This window comes from Thalassophryne amazonica, chromosome 19 (assembly GCF_902500255.1).
Source record: "Thalassophryne amazonica chromosome 19, fThaAma1.1, whole genome shotgun sequence".
Taxonomy (NCBI): domain Eukaryota; kingdom Metazoa; phylum Chordata; class Actinopteri; order Batrachoidiformes; family Batrachoididae; genus Thalassophryne; species Thalassophryne amazonica.
In genome coordinates, this window is record NC_047121.1 from 72,566,068 (window position 1) to 72,582,843 (window position 16,776).

Here is a 16,776-nt window from a genome sequence, read left to right on the forward strand (position 1 = left end):
TCCATGATACCTGATATGTGATATATAGGCCCAACACCATAGTAGGAGAAACATGCCCATATCATGATGCTTGCACCACCATGCTTCACTGTCTTCACTGTGAACTGTGGCTTGAATTCAGAGTTTGGGGGTCGTCTCACAAACTGTCTGCGGCCATTGGACCCAAAAAGATTTTTACTTTTTAATTTTACTCTCATCAGTCCACAAAATATTCTTCCATTTCTCTTTAGGCCAGTTGATGTGTTCTTTGGCAAATTGTAACCTCTTCTGCACGTCTTTTATTTAACAGAGGGACTTTGCGGGGGATTCTTGCAAATAAATTAGCTTCACACAGGCGTCTTCTAACTGTCACAGCACTTACAGGTAACTCCAGACTGTCTTTGATCATCCTGGAGCTGATCACTGGGTGAGCCTTTGCCATTCTGGTTATTCTTCTATCCATTTTGATGGTTGTTTTCCATTTTCTTCCACGCGTCTCTGGTTTTTTTGTCCATTTTAAAGTATTGGAGATCATTGTAGATGAACAGCCTATAATTTTTTGCACCTGCGTATACGTTTTCCCCTCTCCAATCAACTTTTTAATCAAACTACGCTGTTCTTCTGAACAATATCTTGAACGTCTCATTTTCCTCAGGCTTTCAAAGAGAAAAGCATGTTCAACAGGTGCTGGCTTCATCCTTAAATAGGGGACACCTGATTCACACCTGTTTGTTCCACAAAACTGACAAACTCACTGACTGAATGTCACACTACTATTATTGTGAACACCCTCTTTTCTACTTTTTTTTTTTTACTAATAGCCCAATTTCATAGCCTTAAGAGTGTGCATATCATGAATGCTTGGTCTTGTTGGATTTGTGAGAATCTACTGAATTTACTGGTACCTTGTTTCCCATGTAACAATAAGAAATATACTCAAAACCTGGATTAATCTTTTTAGTCACATAGCACTACTATTATTCTGAACACTACTGAAGTGACGGACAAAACATCACAGACAAATCTTGAAATGCAAAATTTTATTCATGAACTTATACATTAAAAGTATTGCAGACATTTCAGTTTTAATTGTTATTCCCGTTGCTTGCGTGGAGACAGCATTTTCCACACAGGTGAATCTGTGCATCTTCGTAGTGTGGCGGCTGCAACATCTCCTTTGGCCTATAGAGAGCAAATTTTAAAAAAAGTGAGAGAGAACAAAAGTTTTTGATTACATGGTACAAAAATTATTTTGTTCCTATCATTTTTTTGCAAATGATGATGTGTACAGTAGTTGGCAGCTGCTAAATCTCTAATATTGTACATGTGCTTCTGTTCAAATGTGTAACTCACATGCAGGCCTTGGTGTTGACGCAGATTGTCCTCACATCATCAGTGGTAGTTAGTTCTTCAATCAGTTCTCCGAGGTTCTTCTTCACAAACGAGCGGCACAAAGGTTGTAAGAGGCCGATCTGGTTGCAGATGGACAACAACTTTGATTTCAGCACCTGCAAGAGAAAATGTTTTAAAATACTCCAGGAAGTACATCCCGAATGCCACTGTCGTCAGCTTTGTAGATGTTTTTACCTCTGCGGTGGCGTTCGGTCCGGCCAGTTTTTTCACCTTATTCAAAGACCACTTGCAAGCCCAACATAAACCTGGAAGCTGAGATATGTAGATTTTTTTTTTTTTATTTAGCCTGCTTCTCAGAATTGAAATTCAAACTTGCCTGCATGTGACCATCCACCTGCTGACATTATAGAGGTGAAATGTGTGTATGTAACTAATCACAAAAGTATTCAAAATATTAATTGTGTCATGGTTTAATTTTAGATCTGAATTTAATCTTAAATGTAGGATCATATGGCCTAATGTATTAAGATGACGCCAGAAAAACAAACAGCAAAACTTCAACAACAGAATTGCATGAAAAAAAAATCTTGAAAATTTATAAAACACTTGCAAAAACAGAAAATAGAAATATAACTGACAGCACATCACATGTAGCAATTTAATATAATGCATCTACTGTAAATTTAGACCTTGCACCCAAAAACAAATGCTTTGCAAAGCTCCACAACACAACAGAAGTACTAACAACACAAAACAGGTTTCTTCCCAGAGGGCTTTACATGGGGTTCTACTGTAAGATGCATTGAAAGTAAAATGTAAAAAAATTAGCTAGTTTATATGTAAAATCATCAATAAAGTAAATCAACATACTCGACTGCTGACCAGATAGCAATCATTATAATGGAGCACTCTGTTCATCAATTAAAGTCCTCTTTTTGTGTTGTTAATGCTCCTCTTGCGTTGTGGAGCTTTTCAAAGTATATTTTTATTTGTTTATTTTTGAGTGTGTTGTCTGAATTTGCTGTTGACATTTTATCAAATTAAACCTTACGTATGTGTGTGTGTGTGTGTGTGTGTGTGTGTGTGTGTGTGTGTGTGTGTATCTTCTGTATTTGCAAGATTTTTTTGAGATGACTGAGAGGGGCACAAAGAGGCTCCTAATACAATTATTGTACTGATAAAATAATATGGGGGGTGGCCCAGTAAGATAATTATTTTCTTGGGCCCCAAAAATCCCTGGCAGCACCCCTGCTACTAGCTGTTGTTGAATTTTCTGTATTTGGAAGCATTTTTTATTATTATTATTTTTTTTTTTCTCCTTGGTTTTACACTGGATTAATATTTGTTAAAGTGAGAAAGTCACAGTTCAATGATCAACTGCAACAGTACTGGACCCCCCCCCCCCCCCCCCCCCCCATAAAGTTCCATTCTGTATATTGTTATTTAAATCAACCACCTTGCTTGCTTCCACTGAGATTTCTGTGTCCACATGATCATCAATGTCAACCTCTAAGCGCATGCTCTGGACCATCCACACTGTAACACATTGAAATAATGAAAGATTTACTTTCAAGTTTATATCAAAAGGGGAAAAAAAAGACAAATTATCACATTCTGTATCAATTCCAGTGACTCACCAGAACACGTTATCAGAATCCACACAAGAAGGACTGGAGATGTTTCCATTATTGCACAGCAAGCGAGGATATCTGAATGTGAGTGTCTCTGCACATTTATACACATCACATGCAAGGGGTGGTGGTGGGGGGTGGGGAGTGCATGACAGCCCATGTACAAAACACTACAGACAAGAAGTTAAACCACAAGATTCCGGTCAGAGTGCTGAACGTCAACTGGGTTTGTAGGAACTTTCACACCATCCACTCATGTCAGGGTGAAGTATGAACATTTGCCCACTCTTCCTGTCAGAATTGGTAGAGCTCATTTAAACTAGTTGGTTTCCTGGCACGGCTTCTACGTGTAGTCCACAAATTTTTAATAGAGTTGAGATCAGGTTTTGGGAAGGTCCTACCTGCTTTATCCAACCCACAACCAGTTCTGATGTTTGTTCGGGATCATTATCCTGTTAGAGCTTCCAATTGCGGCCAAGATTCAATCCACTAGCTGCTGATTTTTGGTGATGTTAAAGAATTTCAAGGTAGTCCACTTTGTACAATGCACCAGTACAGCTGGCAGCAAAATAGCCCCCGAGCATGACGCTACCCACCCATCATAGTGTTCTTAAGTCTGAAAGCCTCACCTTTACTCCTTCAACCATACCTCTTGTCATTGTGGCCAAATAGCTCAGTCTTTGTCTTGTCTGATCATAAAACATTTAGCTTGTCCATGTGGTAAGCTGTAAATTTCAGTCGAGCTTGAAGGTGTCAATTTTGGAGCAGGGGCTTCTTTCTTGGTTGGCACCATGATGATGTAAAACTCGCTTCACTGTGGACAGTGATGCTGGTATTCCACCCTTTGTGGTTCCTGGGTTGTCCCTGAATATCCTCACCAATTTCCTCTCAACTGATGTTGACAGTTTGGGTCTTCTTCCAGACCTTCACAAACTGGTGGCACATCTGACTAACTTGTACTTGCGTATAACTGTGTGAATTGATGATCTTGGAATCTGCAGTTGTTTAAAAAGGACTCCAAGAGAACTTCCCAACATCTACATTTCTCCTTCTGAGATCTTCACTGAGTTCCTTGGACTTTACTGAGTATTGGCCAGTCCAATGATTGCTGTCAAATACATTATTTTTATGCTGGCAGAGAGAAAGTACCAGTTGAGGTCAATCACGATCACCAACGAGGAGTTTATCGTCATGTTAAAAGACACTGGAGAACCTTCAGCACCACTTATTATACAACCCCAGTTACAATGAAGTTGGGACATTGTATAAAATGTAAATAAAAATAGAATACGATGATTTGCAAATCCTCTTCAATCTATATTCAATTGAATACACCACAAAGACAAGATATTTCATGTTCAAACTGATAAACATTGTTTTTGCTCATTTTGAAATGGATGCTTGCAACAAGTTTCAAAAAAGCTGGGACAGTGGTATGTTTACTTGTATGCAAACTTGTGCACCCAATTCTTGTTTTTTAAACTCATTAATGATTGATGCTGTACAATCAAAGACATCATTAAAAGCCCAAAATTACCATGACATTGACAGACATGCTGAGAACACTGAAGTAGTTACAGGCTTCTGTGTTTGTGGTTGGAAAAACTGCACGGTGCAACTTTTGCTACTTACATCTCTGGTTTTACAGCTTCATGATTAAGTGACACAGAGGAGGATTTCCTTAAGAATAAGGTGTGAAATTTCAGCTGCTGTTTGCCGGAAAGCACGTAGGGAAACATAAGCCTAAATTTGACCTGTTTTAGTTTTTTGCAATCCTTCTCTACTCCAACATGCAAATGTTGCACCATTCCCACTCACATCCACAGAAGCCTATAATTTTTTCAAAGCTTTGAAAATTTTGCAAAAAAAAACAAACAAAAAAAAACAATAGACCCTAATTGATGCATTCTGGAGACCCAATTACTATACTTTCGCCTTAGAAATCTGATTAGATTTTGCTTTTTTACAGTAATTTCAAATATATATACGAGGTCTGTGATAAAAGTAATGGACCTTATTATTTTTTTCAAAAACCATATGGATTTGAATCACGTGTGATTACATCAGACATGCTTGAACCCTCGTGGGCATGCGAGAGTTTTTTCACGCCTGTCGGTTACGTCATTCGCCTGTGGGCAGTCTTTGAGTGAGGAGTCGCCCACCCTCTCATCGATTTTTTCATTGTTTAGGAATGGCTCAGAGACTGCTGCTTTGTTTGATCAAAATTTTTTCAAAACTGTAGACACCATTCGTTAAATTCAGCTGGTTTTCGCTAAAAATTTTAACGGCTGATGAGATATTTTGGTCTGGTAGTGTCGCCGTAAGGATGGCCCACGGCGCCTGACGGCGATCTGCGCTTCGAGGCGGCAGCGTCTCGCCGTTTCAAGTTGAAAACTTCCACATTTCAGGCTCTGTTGATCCAGTAAGTCATCAGAGAACAGAGAACTTTCAGAAGAAGTCGGCATGAGGAGTTTATTCGGACATTCCATTGTTAACGGACATTTTGTAATGAAAGAACGTGTGGGCAGAGTCGCATGTCGGGCCGGACCCGACCGCGGGGGGTCGCGACAGGAAAAACACCTCCGTTGGAAACCTTAACGGGCAAGTTGGAACATGCCCAGCTGTTAAACAATTTCTCAGTTACTCACTTGTTGAAAACCATCAAAAGCTGCCTGAATTTTACAAATGGTTTTCAACACGGAGGTGTTTTTCCTGTCGCGGCGCACACAGATTCGCCGAGTCGTCACGGAAACGACTCGGCAAATTTGCGCACACGTCTTTCATTAAAAAATGTCCTTAAACAGTGGAATGTCCGCATAAAGTCCTCATGCCGGCCTCTTCTGAATCTTCTCTGTTCTCTCACGATGTCCTGGGTGAATTAAGCCTTAAATTAGGATGTTTTCAGGTCGAAACAGGACGACGACGGCGCCTGGAAGCGCTGTGCGACGTCCCGCTCCGTGGGAAGTCCTTACACCGACAGAAACACCCCATAATCTCTCATCAGCCGTTAAACTTTTCACCGAAAACCAGCTTAATTTCTCGAATAGTATCCACTCGGATATTCCTCACAGGTCCAGAAAAAATGTTGATAAAGCAACGCGCGTCGTCCGCAGCGGCTATTCAGACAAAGAGATTCCGACGGGCGTGGTGGAGCACTCCTCACTCAAGGCCTGCCCACAGGTGAATGACGTCACCGACACGCGTGAAAAAACTCACGCATGCGCACGAGGGTTCAAGCTTGTCTGACGTAAAAACATATGAATCAAATCCATTTATTTTTTGAAAAAAATAAAAAGGAACGCTTTTTTCATCACAGACCTCGTATATATATAATATAGGTGCTGGTCACATAATTAGAATATCATGAAAAAGTTTATTTATTTCACTGATTCCATTCAAAAAGTGAACCTTTTATAATGTATACATTCATTCGACACAGACTGATATATTTCAAGTGTTTATTTCTTTTAATTTTGATGATTATAACTGACAACGAATGAAAACCCAAATTCAGTATCTCAGAAAATTTGAATATTGTGAAAAGGTTCAATATTGAAGACACCTGGTGTCAGACTCTAATCAGCTAATTAACTCAAAACACCTGCAAAGGTCTTTAACTAGTCTCTCAGTCTAGTTCTGTAGACTACACAATCATGGAGAAGACTGCTGACTTGACGCCTTGCCTGGGCTAAAGACAAAAAGGACTGGACTGCTGCTCAGTGCTCCAAAGTTATGTTCTCTGATGAAAGTAAATTTTGCATTTTCTTTGGAAATCAAGGTCCCAGAGTCTGGAGGAAGAGAGGAGAGGCACAGAATCCACATTGCTTGAGGTCCAGTGTAAAGTTTCCACAGTCAGTGATGGTTTGGGTGCCATGTCATCTGCTGGTGTTGGTCCACTGTGTTTTTGGGTCCAAGGACAACGCAGCCATCTACCAGGAAGTTGTAGACCACTTCATGCTTCCTGCTGCTGACCAACTTTATGGAGATGCAGAGTTCATTTTCCAACAGGACTTGGCACCTGCACACAGTGCCAAAGCTACCAGTACCTGGTTTAAGGACCATGGTATCCCTGTTCTTAATTGGCCAGCAAACTCCCCTGACCTTAACCCCATAGAAAATCTATGGGGTATTGTAGATGCGACATGCCAGACCCAATAATGCAGAAGAGCTGAAGGTCACTATCAGAGCAACCTGGGCTCTCATACCACCTGAGCAGTGCCACAGACTGATCGACTCCATGCCATGCTGCATTGCTGCACTAATTCAGGCAAAAGGAGCAACAATTACGTATTGAGTGCTGTACATGCTCCTACCTTTCATGTTCATACCTTTCAGTTGGCCAACATTTCTAAAAATCCTTTTTTTGTATTGGTCTTAAGTAATATTCTAATTTTCTGAGATACTGAATTTGGGATTTTCATTAGTTGTCAGTTATAATCATCAAAATTAAAAGAAATAAACATTTGAAATATATCAGTCTGTGTGTAATGTAATGAATGAATATAATGTACAAGTTTCACTTTTTGAATGGAATTACTGAAATAAATCAACTTTTTCATGATATTCTAATTATCTGACCAGCACCTGTGTGTATACAGGGTGTTTCAAAAGTCACTCATTGTTTTTATTTTCTCTTTTCTTTGCAGGTATATGATGTAGGATATTAATCTTGTGCTGTTGCCCTCTTCAGTGACTGAGAATTTTTTCAAGTGCAAATTTGTAGGGTTCTGTTGTTTTCATGCTTACTTTAGAACAGAGGTGCAAAATCACTGTTTGGATGGAGGTGCTTCAATCTGTGACGGCAGTGCAACGATGATTTCGGGCACTCTGTGGACCTTATTACGCACCAGACCGAAACACCATCCTCAACACCCACAGGAAGTTCATAGAGATTGGATCCATGATAGACAGACTTCGTTCAGGAAGACCCTAAAGTCAGCAGAGTGAGGAGAATGTTGCAGCTCTCTGGGAGACTTTTGATCTCAGTCAAGGAAATCAATCGGGGAGCATCTTCAGAATTACTTCTATCCAAAGGATCTTGCAGCGTGAGCTCAGGCTCTTTCCTTCCAAGATCCATGTTGTCCAAAAGTTTGAACCGCAAGACTACGACAGCCGCGTGGAAGTGTGTGAAACTCTGTTGGATCCTTTCCAGAGAGACGCTTCCATACTGGAGCAGATGTGGTTCAGCATCGAAGCTGTCTTCCACCTTTCTGGTCATTGCAATTGCCATAATACTCGCATATGGGGACCTGCCAATGCTGTGCAAATCCACAAGCATGAGCAGAATACGCCTAAGTTAATCCTCTGGTGTGCTTTCTCCTCAGCTGGCTTAATTGGCCCTTTCTTCTTCTGTGAATGTCAATGGCAACATTTACCTCCGTATGCTTCAGGAATTCTGTGATTCCGAACTGTCAGCTGTAGCTAACATTCAGCAAGTAATTTGTTTGTGTGAATTATTCGCGTCAAGTTCGTGTGTTCCTGGATGAGCAGTTCCCGGATCAGCGGGCTGGTCATCGTGGTCCTGTGGAATGGGCTCCCTGTTCACCTGATTTCCCACCATTGTAATTTTTTCTTCTGGGGTTACATCAAGTTGAAAGTCTAAGGAAGAAGGTCTCGGGATCTCCCAACGCTTGAAGAACGCAACAGAAATGCGTGTGCTTCGGTGACTCCCGAAACGTTGTCAGATGTTGGTCAGGCATGCATGAAACGGTGGCTTGGTTGCTATAAAAGGTGGTGCACACGTTGAGGTGTACCACTGATTTATGGATGAACATTCCAAATCAAAGATGGTACCACAAATATTCTCAGTTAATGAAGATCTTACCATGCAAATTTCATCTACTTTTTCAGGAGTCGCCAGAGCAAATCAGTCATTTCCATCTCAACCTGTCGCACATCCATAAACCTTGCCTTTGGCCTCCCTCTTCTCCTCCTGGTGAACTGAGTGCCTCTCTAGTTTATTAATTAACATATTTTTTTCACTCATGCAGCAGGGGTGGTGACCAACGACTTTTGGTCGCCACTAAGGTGCTTCCTGAGGACCGTGAGGCATCTCAGGAGAGGACAACATGGAACCATCCAAGTTGTGTACAGTAAGGATGGGACTCTGTTGATTTCAGCTGAGGAGGTAATTGGGCACTCGAAGGAGCACTTAGAGGAATTCCTGCATCAGACTGGAGCGCCCTCTGTAATACAGGCAGAGCTGGAAACTGATGGGAGATCGTCATCAATTTCCCTGGCGCAAGTCAATCAATCAATCAATCAATCAATTTTTTTATATAGCGCCAAATCACAACAAACAGTTGCCCCAAGGCGCTTTATATTGTAAGGCAAGGCCATACAATAATTATGTAAAACCCCAACGGTCAAAACGACCCCCTATGAGCAAGCACTTGGCTACAGTGGGAAGGAAAAACTCCCATTTAACAGGAAGAAACCTCCAGCAGAACCAGGCTCAGGGAGGGGCAGTCTTCTGCTGGGACTGGTTGGGGCTGAGGGAGAGAACCAGGAAAAAGACATGCTGTGGAGGGGAGCAGAGATCGATCACTAATGATTAAATGCAGAGTGGTGCATACAGAGCAAAAAGAGAAAGAAACAGTGCATCATGGGAACCCCCCAGCAGTCTACGTCTATAGCAGCATAACTAAGGGATGGTTCAGGGTCACCTGATCCAGCCCTAACTATAAGCTTTAGCAAAAAGGAAAGTTTTAAGCCTAATCTTAAAAGTAGAGAGGGTGTCTGTCTCCCTGATCTGAATTGGGAGCTGGTTCCACAGGAGAGGAGCCTGAAAGCTGAAGGCTCTGCTTCCCATTCTACTCTTACAAACCCTAGGAACTACAAGTAAGCCTGCAGTCTGAGAGCGAAGCGCTCTATTGGGGTGATATGGTACTACAAGGTCCCTAAGATAAGATGGGACCTGATTATTCAAAACCTTATAAGTAAGAAGAAGAATTTTAAATTCTATTCTAGAATTAACAGGAAGCCAATGAAGAGAGGCCAATATGGGTGAGATATGCTCTCTCCTTCTAGTCCCCGTTAGTACTCTAGCTGCAGCATTTTGAATTAACTGAAGGCTTTTTAGGGAACTTTTAGGACAACCTGATAATAATGAATTACAATAGTCCAGCCTAGAGGAAATAAATGCATGAATTAGTTTTTCAGCATCACTCTGAAACAAGACCTTTCTAATTTTAGAGATATTGCGTAAATGCAAAAAAGCAGTCCTACATATTTGTTTAATATGCGCTTTGAATGACATATCCTGATCAAAAATGACTCCAAGATTTCTCACAGTATTACTAGAGGTCAGGGTAATGCCATCCAGAGTAAGGATCTGGTTAGACACCATGTTTCTAAGATTTGTGGGGCCAAGTACAATAACTTCAGTTTTATCTGAGTTTAAAAGCAGGAAATTAGAGGTCATCCATGTCTTTATGTCTGTAAGACAATCCTGCAGTTTAGCTAATTGGTGTGTGTCCTCTGGCTTCATGGATAGATAAAGCTGGGTATCATCTGCGTAACAATGAAAATTTAAGCAATACCGTCTAATAATACTGCCTAAGGGAAGCATGTATAAAGTGAATAAAATTGGTCCTAGCACAGAACCTTGTGGAACTCCATAATTAACTTTAGTCTGTGAAGAAGATTCCCCATTTACATGAACAAATTGTAATCTATTAGACAAATATGATTCAAACCACCGCAGCGCAGTGCCTTTAATACCTATGGCATGCTCTAATCTCTGTAATAAAATTTTATGGTCAACAGTATCAAAAGCAGCACTGAGGTCTAACAGAACAAGCACAGAGATGAGTCCACTGTCTGAGGCCATAAGAAGATCATTTGCAACCTTCACTAATGCTGTTTCTGTACTATGATGAATTCTAAAACCTGACTGAAACTCTTCAAATAGACCATTCCTCTGCAGATGATCAGTTAGCTGTTTTACAACTACCCTTTCAAGAATTTTGGAGAGAAAAGGAAGGTTGGAGATCGGCCTATAATTAGCTAAGATAGCTGGGTCAAGTGATGGCTTTTTAAGTAATGGTTTAATTACTGCCACCTTAAAAGCCTGTGGTACATAGCCAACTAACAAAGATAGATTGATCATATTTAATCAATCAATCAATCAATCAACTTTTTTCTTATATAGCGCCAAATCACAACCAACAGTTGCCCAAGGCGCTCCATATTGCAATGCAAGGCCATACAATAACCATGAAAAACCCCAACGGTCAAAACGACCCCCTATGAGCAAGCACTTGGCCACAGTGGGAAGGAAAAACTCCCTTTTAACAGGAAGAAACCTCCAGCAGAACCAGGCTCAGGGAGGGGCAGTCATCTGCTGAGACTGGTTGGGGCTGAGGGAAAGAACCAGGAAAAAGACATGCCGAGAAGGGGGGCAGAGATCGATCACTAATGATTAAATGCAGAGTGATGCATACGGAGCAAAAAAAGAAAGAAACAGTGCATCATGGGAACCCCCCACAGTCTACGTCTAAAGCAACATAACCAAGGGATGGTCCAGGGTCACCCGATCCAGCCCTAACTATAAGCCTTAGCGAAAAGGAAAGTTTTAAGCCTAATCTTAAAAGTAGAGAGGGTATCTGTCTCCCTGATCTGAATTGGGAGCTGGTTCCACAGGAGAGGAGCCTGAAAGCTGAAGGCTCTGCCTCCCATTCTACTCTTACAAACCCTAGGAACTACAAGTAAGCCCGCAGTCTGAGAGCGAAGCGCTCTAATGGGGTAATATGGTACTACGAGGTCCCTAAGATAAGATGGGACCTGATTATTCAAAACCTTATAAGTAAGAAGAAGAATTTTAAATTCTATTCTAGAATTAACAGGAAGCCAATGAAGAGAGGCCAACACGGGTGAGATATGCTCTCTCCTGCTAGTCCCCGTCAGTACTCTAGCTGCAGCATTCTGAACCAACTGAAGGCTTTTTAGGGAACTTTTAGGACAACCTGATAATAATGAATTACAATAGTCCAGCCTACAGGAAATAAATGCATGAATTAGTTTTTCAGCATCACTCTGAGACAAGACCTTTCTGATTTTAGAGATATTGCGTAAATGCAAAAAGGCAGTCCTACATATTTGTTTAATATGCGCTTTGAATGACATATCCTGATCAAAAATAACTCCAAGATTTCTCACAGTATTACTAGAGATCAGGGAAATGCCATCCAGAGTAACGATCTGGTTAGACACCATGCTTCTAAGATTTGTGGGGCCAAGTACAATAACTTCAGTTTTATCTGAGTTTAAAAGCAGGAAATTAGAGGTCATCCATGTCTTTATGTCTGTAAGACAATCCTGCAGTTTAGCTAATTGGTGTGTATCCTCTGGCTTCATGGATAGATAAAGCTGGGTATCATCTGCGTAACAATGAAAATTTAAGCAATACCGTCTAATAATACTGCCCAAGGGAAGCATGTATAAAGTGAATAAAATTGGTCCTAGCACAGAACCTTGTGGTACTCCATAATTAACTTTAGTCTGTGAAGAAGATTCCCCATTTACATGAACAAACTGTAATCTATTAGACAAATATGATTCAAACCACCGCAGCGCAATGCCTTTAATACCTATGACATGCTCTAATCTCTGTAATAAAATTTTATGGTTATTTTATTTAAGATCGAAGCATTAAATAATGGTAGGGCTTCCTTGAGCAGCCTGGTAGGAATGGGGTCTAATAAACATGTCGATGGTTTGGATGAAGTAACTAATGAAAATAACTCAGACAGAACAATCGGAGAGAAAGAGTCTAACCAAATACCGGCATCACTGAAAGCAGCCAAAGATAACGATACGTCTTTGGGATGGTTATGAGTAATTTTTTCTCTAATAGTTAAAATTTTGTTAGCAAAGAAAGTCATGAAGTCATTAATAGTTAAAGTTAATGGAATACTCAGCTCAATAGAGCTCTGACTCTTTGTCAGCCTGGCTACAGTGCTGAAAAGAAACCTGGAGTTGTTCTTATTTTCTTCAATTAGTGATGAGTAGAAAGATGTCCTAGCTTTACGGAGGGCTTTTTTATAGAGCAACAGACTCTTTTTCCAGGCTAAGTGAAGATCTTCTAAATTAGTGAGACGCCATTTCCTCTCCAACTTACGGGTTATCTGCTTTAAGCTACGAGTTTGTGAGTTATACCATGGAGTCAGGCACTTCTGATTTAAAGCTCTCTTTTTTAGAGGAGCTACAGCATCCAAAGTTGTCTTCAATGAGGATGTAAAACTATTGACAAGATACTCTATCTCACTTACAGAGTTTAGGTAGCTACTCTGCACTGTGTTGGTATATGGCATTAGAGAACATAAAGAAGGAATCATATCCTTAAACCTAGTTACAGCGCTTTCTGAAAGACTTCTAGTGTAATGAAACTTATTCCCCACTGCTGGGTAGTCCATCAGAGTAAATGTAAATGTTATTAAGAAATGATCAGACAGAAGGGAGTTTTCAGGGAATACTGTTAAGTCTTCTATTTCCATACCATAAGTCAGAACAAGATCTAAGATATGATTAAAGTGGTGGGTGGACTCATTTACTTTTTGAGCAAAGCCAATAGAGTCTAATAATAGATTAAATGCAGTGTTGAGGCTGTCATTCTCAGCATCTGTGTGGATGTTAAAATCGCCCACTATAATTATCTTATCTGAGCTAAGCACTAAGTCAGACAAAAGGTCTGAAAATTCACAGAGAAACTCACAGTAACGACCAGGTGGACGATAGATAATAACAAATAAAACTGGTTTTTGGGACTTCCAATTTGGATGGACAAGACTAAGAGTCAAGCTTTCAAATGAATTAAAGCTCTGTCTGGGTTTTTGATTAATTAATAAGCTGGAATGGAAGATTGCTGCTAATCCTCCGCCCCAGCCCGTGCTACGAGCATTCTGACAGTTAGTGTGACTCGGGGGTGTTGACTCATTTAAACTAACATATTCATCCTGCTGTAACCAGGTTTCTGTAAGGCAGAATAAATCAATATGTTGATCAATTATTATATCATTTACCAACAGGGACTTAGAAGAGAGAGACCTAATGTTTAATAGACCACATTTAACTGTTTTAGTCTGTTGTGCAGTTGAAGGTGCTATATTATTTTTTCTTTTTGAATTTTTATGCTTAAATAGATTTTTGCTGGTTATTGGTAGTCTGGGAGCAGGCACCGTCTCTACGGGGATGGGGTAATGAGGGGATGGCAGGGGGAGAGAAGCTGCAGAGAGGTGTGTAAGACTACAACTCTGCTTCCTGGTCCCAACCCTGGATAGTCACGGTTTGGAGGATTTAAGAAAATTGGCCAGATTTCTAGAAATGAGAGCTGCTCCATCCAAAGTGGGATGGATGCCGTCTCTCCTAACAAGACCAGGTTTTCCCCAGAAGCTTTGCCAATTATCTATGAAGCCCACCACATTTTTTGGACACCACTCAGACAGCCAGCAATTCAAGGAGAACATGCGGCTAAACATGTCACTCCCGCCCAGAGAAAACTACAGAGTCCGACATTGTTTTTGCAAAGTTACACACCGATTTAATGTTAATTTTAGTGACCTCCGATTGGCGTAACCGGGTGTCATTACTGCCAACGTGAATTACAATCTTACCAAATTTACGCTTAGCCTTAGCCAGCAGTTTCAAATTTCCTTCAATGTCGCCTGCTCTGGCCCCCGGAAGACAATTGACTATGGTTGCTGGTGTCGCTAACTTCACATTTCGCAAAACAGAGTCGCCAATAACCAGAATTTGATCCTCGGCGGGTGTGTCGTCAAGTGGGGAAAAACGGTTAGAGATGTGAACGGGTTGGCGGTGTACACGGGGCTTCTGTTTAGGGCTACGCTTCCTCCTCACAGTCACCCAGTCAGCCTGCTTTCCCGGCTGCTCGGGATCTGCCAGGGGGGAACTAACGGCGGCTAAGCTACCTTGGTCCGCACCGACTACAGGGGCCTGGCTACCTGTAGAATTTTCCACGGTGCGGAGCCGAGTCTCCAATTCGCCCAGCCTGGCCTCCAAAGCTACAAATAAGCTACACTTATTACAAGTACCGTTACTGCTAAAGGAGGCCAAGGAATAACTAAACATTTCACACCCAGAGCAGAAAAGTGCGGGAGAGACAGGAGAAGCCGCCATGCTAAATCGGCTAAGAGCTAGTAGCTACGCTAAGCTAGCGGATTCCTAAAAACACGCAAAGTGAATAATGTGTAAATAATTTAGAGGTGATTCAGCAGAAGGAGTGCTTTAGTTAAGGCACGTAAAGATTACACTGGGAAACAAATCGTAATCTAGATAACTAGATCAATCTAACTGTGCAGATTAAACAGCTAACAGATACAGAAAAACACCGCTGTGCTCCGGAACAGGAAGTGATACAATACCGCAGTGAGAGCCAACCACCAGTAGGCTGGTGCCAACGGTATACTCGGAAAAAGACAGAAAGGTGACCCAAATGTGACCTTGTGGAACTCCATAATTAACTTTAGTCTGTGAAGAAGATTCCCCATTTACATGAACAAATTGTAATCTATTAGACAAATATGATTCAAACCACCGCAGCGCAGTGCCTTTAATACCTATGACATGCTCTAATCTCTGTAATAAAATTTTATGGTCAACAGTATCAAAAGCAGCACTGAGGTCTAACAGAACAAGCACAGAGATGAGTCCACTGTCCGAGGCCATAAGAAGATCATTTGTAACCTTCACTAATGCTGTTTCTGTACTATGATGAATTCTAAAACCTGACTGAAACTCTTCAAATAGACCATTCCTCTGCAGATGATCAGTTAGCTGTTTTACAACTACCCTTTCAAGAATTTTTGAGAGAAAAGGAAGGTTGGAGATTGGCCTATAATTAGCTAAGATAGCTGGGTCAAGTGATGGCTTTTTAAGTAATGGTTTAATTACTGCCACCTTAAAAGCCTGTGGTACATAGCCAACTAACAAAGATAGATTGATCATATTTAAGATCGAAGCATTAAATAATGGTAGGGCTTCCTTGAGCAGCCTGGTAGGAATGGGGTCTAATAAACATGTTGATGGTTTGGATGAAGTAACTAATGAAAATAACTCAGACAGAACAATCGGAGAGAAAGAGTCTAACCAAATACCGGCATCACTGAAAGCAGCCAAAGATAACGATACGTCTTTGGGATGGTTATGAGTAATTTTTTCTCTAATAGTTAAAATTTTGTTAGCAAAGAAAGTCATGAAGTCATTACTAGTTAAAGTTAATGGAATACTCAGCTCAATAGAGCTCTGACTCTTTGTCAGCCTGGCTACAGTGCTGAAAAGAAACCTGGGGTTGTTCTTATTTTCTTCAATTAGTGATGAGTAGAAAGATGTCCTAGCTTTACGGAGGGCTTTTTTATAGAGCAACAGACTCTTTTTCCAGGCTAAGTGAAGATCTTCTAAATTAGACGCCATTTCCTCTCCAACTTACGGGTTATCTGCTTTAAGCTATGAGTTTGTGAGTTATACCACGGAGTCAGGCACTTCTGATTTAAAGCTCTCTTTTTTAGAGGAGCTACAGCATCCAAAGTTGTCTTCAATGAGGATGTAAAACTATTGATGAGATACTCTATCTCACTTACAGAGTTTAGGTAGCTACTCTGCACTGTGTTGGTATATGGCATTAGAGAACATAAAGAAGGAATCATATCCTTAAACCTAGTTACAGCGCTTTCTGAAAGACTTCTAGTGTAATGAAACTTATTCCCCACTGCTGGGTAGTCCATCAGAGTAAATGTAAATGTTATTAAGAAATGATCAGACAGAAGGGAGTTTTCAGGGAATACTGTTAAGTCTTCTA

General features: G+C 40.8%; 1 protein-coding gene across 1 annotated transcript; it reads right to left on the bottom strand.

Moving 5' to 3' along the window:
• Positions 1-1,048: 1,048 nt before the first annotated feature.
• Positions 1,049-3,258, bottom strand: nkl.4 (NK-lysin tandem duplicate 4). The gene is made up of 5 exons (XM_034195643.1): positions 2,970-3,258; positions 2,789-2,868; positions 1,567-1,644; positions 1,333-1,487; positions 1,049-1,161 (listed from the first exon to the last, which is right to left on the bottom strand). The coding sequence occupies exons 1-5, from the start codon at positions 3,121-3,123 to the stop codon at positions 1,065-1,067; spliced, it is 564 nt and encodes a 187-aa protein (XP_034051534.1). The 5' UTR covers positions 3,124-3,258; the 3' UTR covers positions 1,049-1,064.
• Positions 3,259-16,776: the final 13,518 nt, after the last annotated feature.

Bases quoted from the DNA above. Each gene is read 5' to 3' on its own strand.
- nkl.4 (XM_034195643.1), bottom strand. From the start codon at position 3,123: ATGGGCTGTCATGCACTCCCCACCCCCCACCACCACCCCTTGCATGTG. The intron at 2,869-2,969 runs GTGAGTCACTGG...AATGTGTTACAG, and splicing joins GATTCTGATAACGTGTTCTG to TGTGGATGGTCCAGAGCATG. The intron at 1,162-1,332 runs GTGAGTTACACA...TGCTCTCTATAG, and splicing joins GTCAACACCAAGGCCTGCAT to GCCAAAGGAGATGTTGCAGC.